This window comes from Miniopterus natalensis, chromosome 2 (genome assembly GCF_054644295.1).
Source record: "Miniopterus natalensis isolate mMinNat1 chromosome 2, mMinNat1.hap1, whole genome shotgun sequence".
Classification (NCBI taxonomy): Eukaryota; Metazoa; Chordata; class Mammalia; order Chiroptera; family Miniopteridae; genus Miniopterus; species Miniopterus natalensis.
Window position 1 is genome coordinate 27607282 of NC_142082.1, and position 12567 is coordinate 27619848.

At 46.5% G+C, this 12567-nt stretch overlaps 1 protein-coding gene across 1 annotated transcript in view; it reads right to left on the reverse strand.

Moving 5' to 3' along the window:
• COL4A2 (collagen type IV alpha 2 chain) overlaps positions 1–12567 on the reverse strand; it is a 191826-nt gene that overhangs the window by 53602 nt on the left and 125657 nt on the right. The window contains exons 19-25 of the mRNA XM_087814230.1: positions 11679–11789; positions 11046–11195; positions 6092–6184; positions 4599–4759; positions 1757–1829; positions 1561–1667; positions 304–505 (exon numbers count right to left, since the gene is read on the reverse strand). Coding sequence (XP_087670356.1) covers positions 304–505; positions 1561–1667; positions 1757–1829; positions 4599–4759; positions 6092–6184; positions 11046–11195; positions 11679–11789 — 897 coding nt within the window. The remainder of the gene's footprint in view (positions 1–303; positions 506–1560; positions 1668–1756; positions 1830–4598; positions 4760–6091; positions 6185–11045; positions 11196–11678; positions 11790–12567) is intronic.

Here is a 12567-nt window from a genome sequence, read left to right on the forward strand (position 1 = left end):
GATGACAGAGTGAGGCAAATTTGGAACAACTGAAAATGATTAGCTTATCTATGAGTGTGTGTGTTGGTGGTGGGAAGGCTGGGGGATGGGCAGGGACTCCCAAAGCCCATGACTTCAGCACTAGAGAGAGGCTGTTGGTGGCTCTGAAAAAATCCTGTGGTTGGGTATCATTTGTATGTGATATGGCATGGTTACTGGACCCCACTGGGGAATTTATACACTTCCCCAAAGAGTAGCACTATATGTTGAAGCACTAAACAGTGTCTTGTGATTTTGAAAGATAAAAGAAAGGATCCCTCATACCTATTTGTCCTGGAGGGCCTGGTATGCCGGGAGGTCCGGGTAAACCTGGTGGTCCAGGTAATCCAGAATCTCCTGGGAAACCACGCTCCCCTTTGCGGCCTGGCAGGCCCAGTCCTGGAGGACCCCTTTCTCCTGGGATGCCCTTGGTGCCGGGGGCTCCTGGGTAGCCTGCGTCCCCTGTGGGGCCTTTAATGCCTTCGCCCTGTGAGAATATTCAGTTTATTTTTTAAAGATACGTAAACCTCAAAGAGTATATTCCCACTTCCCTTTTCCCACTCACCTGAGTTCCATGCTACAGACACAGAGCAAAAAGACAGTGGAGATTAATAGGAACCAATAGTCATGGTCTAACCAAGTCCCAGAAGGGCAGATTTTATAATAATCATGAGCAACACAACAGAAGATAGTTCTGGAAGGCATACAAATCTATTTGAATATTAATTTTCCTCTTTCCAAACCACTAGAACCTGTGCATCCACTGGTACCTTCATTCCCAGAAAGAATTCTGCATAAGAACAGTGAGGCAAAGGTCTGGGTAAATGAGAGTAGGAATGCAATATTTTTATTGTTATGAGTTAGCATTTGTGGAACATCTACTATTCACAAGGGCTAATGTGTTATTAAAGGAAAGTAAGTCTTTAATTTGAATAAGAAAGAGAAGTGTGCTCACGAGAAATAAGTAGAGATGATAGGATAAAAATAGCAGGAAGCGGGGATGTACCTGGCAATGCCAGGGCCTGTTAATGAAACTACCAAGCAGGCGCAGAACGCTGGGGTGCGCAGCGGAGTGATCAGAGGGGAGGGGGCTGGAGGACTGGGAAGTTAGGAGTGATGTCTGCAGGGTCACAGGCAAACCACAGGACTGGCTTCACATTGAATGTGTCTGAACGAGCTCCTACAACAGCTGTGCAATTATGTCCCAGCCCAAACAAGTTGTTTTGTTTCCAAAACAAGTTGTATATTTTACAACTCATCCTAGAAAAATAGTGTTCCAACATTTGATTTGGGGGTGGTGGTGTTTCATTCTATGCTACACTAGGAAGAATATTTGTTATCTCTTTGACTTTTAAATGTTCGCTCTGGGCTTGGCTTCTCACCTAACTCACTGTGTCCTAAAAAACATAATTTCTGTTCGTTAAAAGAGAATGGGTTACACGGGGTGAGTTTAGTGTAGTGCTAGCACCATCCCCTTCTGAGGTGTTTAAGAACGTGACTGAGGATGAGCGCTGAGCTGGTCCCACACCATTGGCTACTCACAGGAGGGCCTGGGAGGCCTGGGAATCCATCGAGCCCATCACGCCCCTGGATGCCGTCGTCACCTTTCAGACCAGGAATGCCTGGGACACCAGGTTGTCCCTTCTCACCTGGGAAAGAATGTGCAGTGTGACTTTACGCATGCAGCTGCCACAGAAGGAGAAACAGTGCAAGAATTGCTTGGCCAAGGAAGACTGACCTTTGGTGGTAATTGTTCTAGAATCTCCCTTTATTCCTTTGGGTCCAGGAGGTCCAATGTCACCAGGGATTCCCTGTGGAAACAAACACAAAATTTCTTCCTCCTTTGTACTGTTTAAGCGTGTCTGGGAAGACGATGATTTTCCGTTCGTACAACCCAAGGGCCATGACCTGCCGTCACGTCCAGTGTTGTCCAAAAGAACTTCCTGCCGTGTCAGAGGTGCCCTATACCTGGCTGTCCAACACAGTGGCCTCCAATCATAAATGAACACTTGCAAGTAGCCAGTAGGACTGAAGAACTGAATTTTTAATTTTAAATAATTACAAATGAATGGAAGCAGCCACACTTAGCTGGACAGTGGAAATCAGGGCCTTACTACTCAAAGTTTGGCCTATAGACCAGCAGCGGGAACCTCTTCTGGGAGCTTGTAAGAAACACAGAACTTCAAGCCCCACCTGGGGCAAATGAACCAGAATTTGTATTTCAACAAAGTCCTAGGATTCATATATTCATGGACTGTTGAGAAGCAATGATCTAAAACATAAGGTGCTCACTCTTAACCTCAATTATTTACGATCTGAGCAGATAATGAGCCTCCGAGTAAAAAGGATGGCAATGTGTGATTACTAATATTGAGAACAATAAAGAGTATTGGAAATGGAAATTGTAGTTGGAAGAAAATGTACTATAGAGACACACTTATGGCATTTTAGGCTGTAAAATCTAGTCGAGGTTTTCTAATGAGCAGCTTAATGGTTCAGGATGCATTTTAATATGTGTGATAGGACAGTTTCAGGCAAACCTTGGTTGATCTTAGTTGCAAGATTATGGGAGTTCTTAGTGTTGGTTTAATTAAGTGGCATGTTACAAGTGATTATTACGAGTTCCTTTCTCCTCAAAAAAATTCCACAGATACTTGGGGTTCATTGATGTAGGTCTTTGCAGAAAAGGGTGATAATCTTTCAGTGTCAGACAGTGTCTCACACACAGACGCTGCTCAATAAGTAGGTGTCGGGCGCATGAATGGACGGATGAATTCATTTATTGACCAATTATTCCCATACTTCAAACACTGCCGGAATCGATCAGTGCAAATATTTAAAATAAAAAAACACCTACTCCTTCCTACCACCATGGGGTTGGCAGACACATAAACATATAATTAAATACAAGACAACAAACACACCAGAGGTGTTTGAACACAAGTGCTGTGAATGTGTATGTGAGACAGTTGGGAAAAGCCTCTGCACTGGGAAGATTTCATACATTCCAGACTCACAAAATGGGACCCATTTGGCTTCTAGAAAATATTCAATCATTTTATAAACAATGGAAGACTCTACCAGTTTTGCCATTAAGTTTGCAATTCTCATGACATATCCTCTTAAAGGAATAGACAGCCATGATTTGAAGACGGTATTATTTTTAAACTAGGATACAAGGTAGCATCTATTAATTTTAGTTGGAAATTATTTGTTTTGTGAGAAATCCTGGGGTCTGGAGCAGAGAGGTGCTTCGGATCTCATTTCTGCCTGTTAAACAGTAGTTACAACCTTCTGCACCAGCAGCTCTGAGGGATTGCAATTCTCTTGCACCATGTTGTCGAGCCAGATGATTCTAATTGTCCTGGGCCAAGTGTCCTCAGCAATCTTTCCCCTACTGCTAAATATATAAAATGATGGACTTTTCATTTTATAAATCTCTCGGTTCTCTTTTTAAGTAAAAAAAAAAAAAGTATAATTTCTTTGCCTTCATCTGAAATTTGCTTTGAAATTGTCAGTTAGTTAAAATCTGCCATGGAAGAAATATCTACTCCAGATGATCTTTCCATAAGATGCGAAATAAAGTCCACTTAGCTGATGTACACAGGGAGTCTGTGGGGGGGAATTTCATACATTTGTACAAAGTAGACCCTCCATGATTCACTTGGAGGTCTCGATTTTATTGGGTTAAGGGAGCCTTCATAAAATGCTAAACCAGTTCTATAATAAATTTGAAGAGGTGAGTGCTTAATAAGTTAGGTGCTTTACATTCAAAATGCTAGAAGTTTTTTTTTGGGGGGGTATAATTCTTAAACCATAAAATTCACCATGTTAAAGCACACAATTCAGTGGTTTTTAGTATTTTTACAAGATTGTGCAACCATCATTATTATCTAATTTCAGAATATTTTCATCACCCCCAGAAGGATCCCTGTATCCATTAGACAGTCAGGCCCATTCTCTTCTCCTCCCCAAGTCTCTGGCAACCACCGCACTACTTCTTGTTTCCAGATTTGTTTGTTTTGAACACTTCATAGGAAAAGAATAACAATATCTGTTCTTCTGTGCCTGTTTTATTTCACGAAGTATAATGTTTTCAAGGTTTGTCCACACTGTAACATATGTCAGCCCTCCATTCTTTTTGATGGCTGAGTAATATTCCCTTGTATGGGTATACTATGTTTTGTTTATCCACCCATCAGTTGATGGACGCTGGGTTGTTTCCACTTTGGGCTATTATTATTAATACTGCTGTGAATGTTTGTATACAAGTTTTTGTGTTGACATTTGTTTTTGGTCTCTCGGGTCTGTATCGAGGAGTAGACTTTCTGGGTGATGTGGCAATTCTATGACTGACTTTTTGAGGAATTGTCACTGTTTTCCACAGTGGCTGCACTACTTCATATTCCTACCAAGTGAAAGTTTTAAAGTTCCCCTTGGAGTACATAGCCTTTTTGGATAAAGTGTTGGGTGCATGAGTGTTGCTGGTCTAAAGCTGTGTTAATTCAATAAATAAAAGCTGGGAGAACAGGGATAGGTAGCAAGATGTCTTATTGGCTTTGTGATGGAATTTGTCTCACCTTGAACCCGGGGAACCCAGGGATGCCGTGGTGGCCAGGGTCTCCTTGGAGCCCCTTGTGTCCCGGCGCCCCACTGATGCCTGGGAAGCCCTTCTGTCCTGGCGGCCCCGGAAGAGGTGAGATGAACTGATCGTCTGCGCATTTACAGTCCCCAGAATCACCTGCAATGTGAGGGAGAGGGAGGGGCTCGTTATTTATTTACAAAGCATGGGTTAAACACTCTTCTTGGCTTTGCAGGGACAGGAGCATAAGCTGGGTGGGGGATTGGGCTGGGAGTGGGGGGAGGAGCAGAGGAAACACCACACTCCACAGCTATCATCTGGTCTTCACAGACCTGCCTGCAGTGGGGCCTGCTATCCCCATTTCTTAGACAGGGAGCGAGAGTTACTTAAGTGTGCATTCATGGTCTCCTCGGGATGCAGATTCTTAAACAATGGGACCGTCTACAGAGGTGTGTGCAGAGTGGAGGAATCAGTGACAGGACTGCAGGAAGCCACCATGCGGTCTCAGGGGCGAGGGGAGGAGACGGTGTCCCAGGGTCCTGGTGAAGGAAAGTTGTGGCAAGAGCCGTGGGCTTAGAGGCCAAGGTCAGGTGGAGAGAGAAAAACAGTGCCACCTCTCTGCTTCTGTCTTGTCATGGCTGGACTCAGGGAGCCTGGTGCTGGTGGTAGGGTCGGCTTCCCAGGGGAGAGGGGGCCCGTGGGGAAGTGATGATGACAGACGATGGCCCAGTGGGGTGAGTGGTCATGCACAGATGTCTGATTCCTGCAGTCAGCCCCGTCCACAGTGGGGCATGCACTCACATCCCACATGCACCACCAAGCCCGAACATGCGACCCACACACAGGAATGGGAGAGCTAAACAGGCGTCACTGTGGTCCCTGAGAGCCACACAGAGAAGGGCCACCTGGGCCAACCCTTTCCTGAAAAGGGCGTTGAGCTAGGGGCAGTGTCCCCGAGGTGCGGCAGGGACAGTTCATTCCGACTGTGCTTCTACCACAAGTGGGAGTGAGACACTGGGCAGGCCAGGGCACTCCTCTGAGCCTCGGCCTCTTCGCCCATTAACTAATCCTTAACTCAGGAGGTCATCCTGACCAAACCAGATGATCCCTCCATAGGCACTCTGCATGGGACAGGCGCTTTGCAAATACTTGTTACATTGCCTTGCAGCTGAACACTGGATCTGACGTCAGCCTAAGAAATTACTGCTCATCTTTTTTGCCCAGTGCTGGGCGCTGCACTCCTTGAAAATTTGGAGACGAGGCTGGCAGGTGGAGAACAGAGAAGGGTGAGCAAATGAATGCTGGGGGCAAAGAAAACTTAACGGCCATCACCCGCCTTGGTTCCAGTGAAGTTTCCATAGAAGAAAGGGGTTGGGGAGTGGGGAACTGGAGGATCATGCTCATTTCAGAACAAGTGAAAACGGTGAAGTGGACTCAGAAGGGCCAAGTCACCCCCCAGCCCTGCTCCATTGTTCCCAGACGCCCCCTTACCTTTCCATCCTTTCTGTCCGCGAGCGCCAGGGAAACCAGGAGACCCAGGAATGCCCGCCTCTCCCGGTGTTCCTTTGAGGCCAAAAAGGAAACCTACGGAGAAAACCCACAGGGGCAGCAGGTTAGCACAGCCCAGGAGGCCCCTCATCTTGCCGAACCCAGTGCTGGAAGCTTTCCAGCGAAATCTCCTGACAGAGAGTAAAAATGTCCCCCACACTCTAATTTTACTCTAAAACTCGTCATCAGAAAGAAAGGGAGACTGTTCTGGGGTCATTGCTTTCAGGGATGGAAAGAAATGTGAAGAGCCCAGGAATTTAGTTTTTCTATTAAAGTCCAAAGATGAAAATCGTTCCTGGTGAGAGAAGTGGCGTCCAAAGCAAAATTCTGGATTTTTCAACCATATATTTTGCTAAAGACTTGGATTCTGAGATTACCAAAAGACGGCTGGTTTCCCAAAGACAAGAACACAAAGTAAAAGTAGACATCAAAATTAACTCGGTTCTGCCCTCTCCCCTGGAACGGGTGCACACGTGAACATAGTTCTCCCCCCTGCACACGCCATACACACGTGCACAGAGTTTGTGGAATTAATGTAGATAACTTGTGGCCCATCATCTGGAGTCAGTGTGGTCACCTCCACCTTCCCGACCCTCACCCCTTTAACTAGGATCGGGGTACTTTCGAAGTCTTGCCACTGTGTGCAGGGCTCCGGTAATTCCAAGCAAAGCTATCTGGGCAAAGGTGTGGGAACTAGACTCTCAAAGCCGCCGAAACTCCAAGTCGCATTTGAGAGGAGCGCCATCTAGTGGGCGGACTGGGCTGCACAGGTCCAGGAAGCAGCCCTGCTGGGTGTGCAAGCCGAGTCCCCCTGACCCGCTCTGTTCCCCTCACTGCTAACCCTGTGGTGCTCATAGCTCCAAAGAGCCAATAAAATTCCTACAACAAAATTAAAATACACACTGCCATACCTGCCTCCTGGTATCTGAGAGGCAATCAAGGAAGCGGGAAGGAGAGGAAAACACCAATTAAAAAAGCTCTGCGTTTGGAAAAACGATACCAGAATTTCAACGTCAGAACGCTCCTAGGTAACTAAATCTCTACGGAAAGGTGGCAATGACGATTGTTCCACGTAATTTGATCTCGCTACGCGTTTAATACAATCTCTCTCATCCATCCGCCTATACATTTATCCACTAAGCATTTCTCCGGTGCCCACGCTGTGCCCGGCAGTGTCGCAGGAACTGTGCGTACAGCTGGAGATAGGAGTGACGGGCCCGCGTGGAGCTCACTGTTTAGATGCGGAGGCACAGAGCAGGCAGGCCAGAGTCCACCGACGGCCAGGGCTGTGGGAAGGGAGCTCAGGGGAGTAACAGGGCGAAGGGCACCAGGAACCTGAGAGCCTGACACTTAAGTTAAGACCTAAAGAATAAAAGCCCATCGGCCAAGAGGGGGTGGGAGGGAATGTTCCCGAGAGGACAAGCTTGTCTACAAGTCCCTGAGGTAGGAAGAAGAGCAACCCGTGGAGGGTGAGTGAGGAACGAAACTGCAGGAAGGGGGGTGAACAGGCCCGGGCAGCCCAGGGGTCTAAGGAAAGGGTTTGGATTTTATGCCAAGGGCAACAGGAAGCCATGAAGGATTTTTCTAAGGAAAGAGTTTGGATTTGATGCCAAGGGCAACAAGAAGCCGTGAAGGATTTTTCATGAGAGAAGCAACACAATCTAATTGACATGTAAAAGGACACACTGGCTGTGGAGCCAATTACCGGGAGAGAAAGGATGGGAGCGGTCACGAGTGGGTTGGCTAGTCCAGCGTGAGATACCGTGGTGGCTCTGATCAGGACCAAGGCAGTGAAATGACGGACTGATTCAAGATGCAAGAGGCAGAATCACTAGGACTCGGCGATGGGTTCGCCGTGTGGGTGAGTGAGATGCCGCAGCGACTCCCAGGGCTCCGGCCTGAGCTGCAGGGTCTGGAGAGATGGGTGCGGCCCAGGAGAGGGGCGCGTGGGTGGGGGAGTTGGGGAGCAGGAGAGCCAGAGGTCAGTTTTGGACACACAAAGCGGGAGATGTCTGTGATACACACAGATTGTATGATACATGACGAGCTAACAGGTTGTATGACTTTAGAGCTCAGAACATGGACCTGGGCCGGAGGCACGATTAAGGAGTGCTGGCATAGAACTTGCACTTCAATTCATGCGAATGGATGAGTTCACTCAAGGAGAGAGTGCAGAGAGAAAAGGGGGTCCAAGAATGAACTTCAAGGGACTCCGTCATCTACTGGATGGATGGGTAAGGGGGGAAATAGAAGAAAGAGCCAGCAAATGACTCTCAAAGAAATGGTCATTGAGATCACGGGAGGAAAGACAGTGGGGCATCCTGGGCGGCCAGAGGACAGTGTGTGAAGGAGAGGGTGTCAGCCGCGTCTGGTGCTGCTGATGGAGCCGAATGGAGCCCCCAGGATGTGGCTCCCGGGGGCACTGGTGACGGGGTGAAGAGCAGTTCAGTCCAATGGGTGACTCTATGGTTTTATTTTATGTCTCCAAGCTCTTCCAATATGTTATGAAAAGCACAGTACCACAGGTAGTTATTTAATTGCAGATACCTCAGGGATATCAGCACTTTAAATGTGAGACAGAGATTGTGTGGGTTCCATAGCGTTTGTAAATCTAGTCAAAAAGGGAAGTGGCCACCGGGTGCCAGCCTTCCTTTCTCCTATTTTGTTTTTCTTTTATCTAATAAATCAATAATTTCAAGAAAGTCCTACAGAATAGCAGTGTGCCTCTTGGATGGTTCCAAGATGATTTTCCAGAAAAGGCCAGAGGCCCTAACAAAACAGGCCAAATTTTCACTTATTCTAGAATAGACAGAGGGGAACTGCCCCATGCTGATTAAGTTAACTGAGCTGGAACTAGGAGTAAGCAAACATATTTAGCTCAGAAAAAAACCTGACTTCATGGTTTGATTTTGCTGGAACTATAAATCACCAAAAATTCTGATGTTCATCAGTAATAACACATAAAACAGGATGAAATGCAGCTAGCAAGAAAAAAAATCCAACAATTCATTCCAAGGGAACAGTCGAACTCTGTGGGAATCACGGTCATTGATATTAAATTTTGATTATACGTGATAATGTTTTAAAAGGCCATTACGGTTGGCTACGTTTTGTATAAGAGATTGCTCAAGAAAAAGGCGATTGAACACTGTGTTCAATGGGGTAAGATAAATATTCAAAGAGAACTTAAGTTGCAAGCTTTTAAAACTTTTAGTTGATAAAATGTATCAAATACTATGCCATCTATTTTATAAATTCTCTTTCAGTCTACAATATGAATCAGAAATAAGTTAATGTGTTTACAGGTGACTTATGTTAGTAAATCATAAGTTTACGAAGTAAGATTTATAAAGCAAGATGGCATGTGTTTGTGTCTTGATCAAAAAGGAATTTAGTCACAGGAATAATGTCAAGGTTGGCCTTCGATCACAGTCCTTTGAAGAGGTGCATATTTATGCTTTTAATACAGCATGTTCTGTTGTCAAAAAAAATGGAAACTCAACAAATATCATTTACTCAGGAAATATAACATTCATAGAAATGTAGCCATTATAAAAAATGTCACAGGAATAAATATTACATCCCAGGTAAAAAAAAATTTAAAGATATCACTGCTCAAACTATTGGCAATTTCCAGGGAAATACTTGCACCTAACAATGTTGAAAAAAATGTAAGAATCTGGTTTCTCCAGTCGAAGGAAAATTGGACACGTAGAGCCATATCAACTTAAAAATTTACTGTGGAATTCAAAACAGAATCGGAGAAGTGACTGCTGATCTTTTAATGAAAGAAGTATGTCCAGATATGATTCTAATGTGTCCACCAGTCTTCCTTCCAGAGATGGCAAAGAGAAGGAGTCTTCCCAAAGCAAGTAAAGCTTGGGTCTCTGAATTGACCTTCAACTGACATCAAATACTATCCGTTAGCAAATCTGCTGCGCCTCTCTCTGAAGAGAGGGAGCCATAAGAGATTATCAGGGGTGATATCAGGGGATCTCAAGTCAAGTATTTTGAAAAGCAGAGGCTGCTAAATTGTGGTCCACGTGACACAGAAACAAATTGTAACCTCGTGTTCTTTTCTAATGCCTCAACTATCCAATCTCTTGAGAGGAAATGTTCCCATGAAGAGATTTTACAATGTTCAAAGCATAACTCTCTATACTCGGAAGCTGAAACGAAAAACCATTTTTGATGGCAAGTTCCAAGGCCGAGTGCATGCTTCCCTGCCTCCCGAGAGCATTCTCAACTAAAAGACCTGTCACGGGAAATACCACTTGGTGCTAAGACTTGATGATGCCCCTAGGTACCATGTGGGGACAGACTCTCCCGCTTGTCTGCTCTTTTGACTTTCAGTCTTTCATATTGGCCTAGGCTAATGGCTGCCACTTCTTTTTATAGGTGGGGTAGCCATCCTTTCTTGTCATCAACTATTGCCACCTGTTCAGTTGTAGCTTTAGCTCTGCATAGGCCGGGAAGTCGGGTAATCAAGCCTCCTTAGCATTGGTGGTTAAACAGCAGAGAGAGGCTGTGAGTTAAGATGTGAGGCCTCTACCCTGGAAGAAGGTGTCTGGAACTTTCAGCTCTCATCTGCTTCCAGACTGCACCTCTCTGGTGTTTCACTGAAGGACTGGTCACACGGGAGCCACCATCAGACAGCCCTTACTGTGTGATACGCAAGGGGCTGTGGATTCTCAACAAGTTGGCAGGGTTCTGCCCTTCTCCCATCACCGGCTTTTTCTGTTTGCACCGGGGAGCACCTGCTACACCCTAATCTGCTGCCTACTGCATTGGTTCACGACATTATTAGGCAGAAGGCCCAAGTGAAAATATGGCTAGGGCCAGGCTTCTTCGTCTAGACACTGGAATGTACACCTCCCATGAGTTTCCGTCCACTTACCATCTGGTCCAGGTAGCCCTGCGGGCCCTGGGAGTCCTGGGCTCCCTGGCTTTCCGTCAGTTCCTGGTGGGCCAGGGTATAGCGCAGGGATGCCGGGTTCTCCTATGAAGCCTTTGGGTCCCATTTCACCCGGAAAGCCTCTTGTCCCTTCTGAAAATACAACAGCATCACCAGCAGAGTGAAACTTCTGATATTTAGCAGCTGCGTTGGCCTTCCTGCCCAGAGGAGCCCACCAGCAGGACTAGTGAATTTACAGTCCATTCAGCAGCCTAACAGGTGGCTGGTGCCAGTGGTATATTTCATCACCATTTTCAACTTCAAAAAAGCCCCTCTTCTTGCCTCCAAACAGTGGCCTGAGAGTTGCTATCAATACTTGGTAACACCACTTGGTGACTGTCCATGCTCTTCCCAGCCAACCGACAAAATCATGCTCGTTACTCATCAGCGGCACAGTCTGACCTAGTGGCAGCTACTGTTCCGACATCCAAACATGGGTGCGAGACCCATTACAACTGCTAAACTCAATCTCTGAGGAAGGGCACTGGCACCAACCAGTAAGGGGCCAATGGTTTCTGTGAGGACCTGAGGGGGTGTACTTTCGGCCGTAGTTTTGACACTGTTGAGCCACCTTACCTTCATCTCTGATGGAGGTGCCTGGAAGGCCTGGTGGGCCAGGTTCTCCTGGTGGACCCCGGGCTCCTGACTCCCCATGGGCCCCTGGAAATCCTGGGTCACCTCTGCCACCTGAAACCGAGACAGACCTCACAGTAAGAACAGGACTATTGTGTAGGCCTCTCGACAGATGCTCACCTTTCCAATGAATGTATATTTACCAATGCCCTGCACACTGTGTGAAGCATGGTGGGGTCCACTGTTTAATATACGTTTTCAAGGAGCTCATTCCCAATCAATAGGGGTGAGACAAGATTCCTATACATGTCCTAAAACACGAGAGGAGTGCGTAATGCCAAAAAGATACAGAGAGGTTTCAAAGAAGGGGGAGATTATTTTGGGGGGAAATCTGATATTGAGGGACCACAGAGAATAAAAACAACAGCAGTAGCCTTTTGAGCTACTGCTGTGTGCACTAAGCTCGGCATTAAATGCTTTATACACATTTGATTCCTGTAACACCATGTGTCATGGGTAGTATCATAGTCCCAATTTTACAAAGAGGTGAAGCATGCGCTGGGGGCACGCAAGTGTCCTGGAGCACGTAACCTGACAGCTGAGTTTTGGACAGGGGCGGAGTTTGAGGGGATGGGCAACGGGAAGGAGAGGGCAGAGAATGGCCAAGGGAAGGGCGTCCAGAGGGGAGATTAGCCCCAACTGAAAGCACAGAGCTGGGAGTGCTCAGCCGGAATGGGGTGTCGGGGTGCAGATGGGCAGAGGTGGTGGAAAATCAGGCTGGATAAGCAGCTGAGTCTAGCATGAGAATAAAGAAGGAAATGAGAAGATTAGGAATCTTCCCAAGTACCAGGCACTGTGCCAGGGGGCCAGGAGGCTGGAGGGGGGGTTGCTG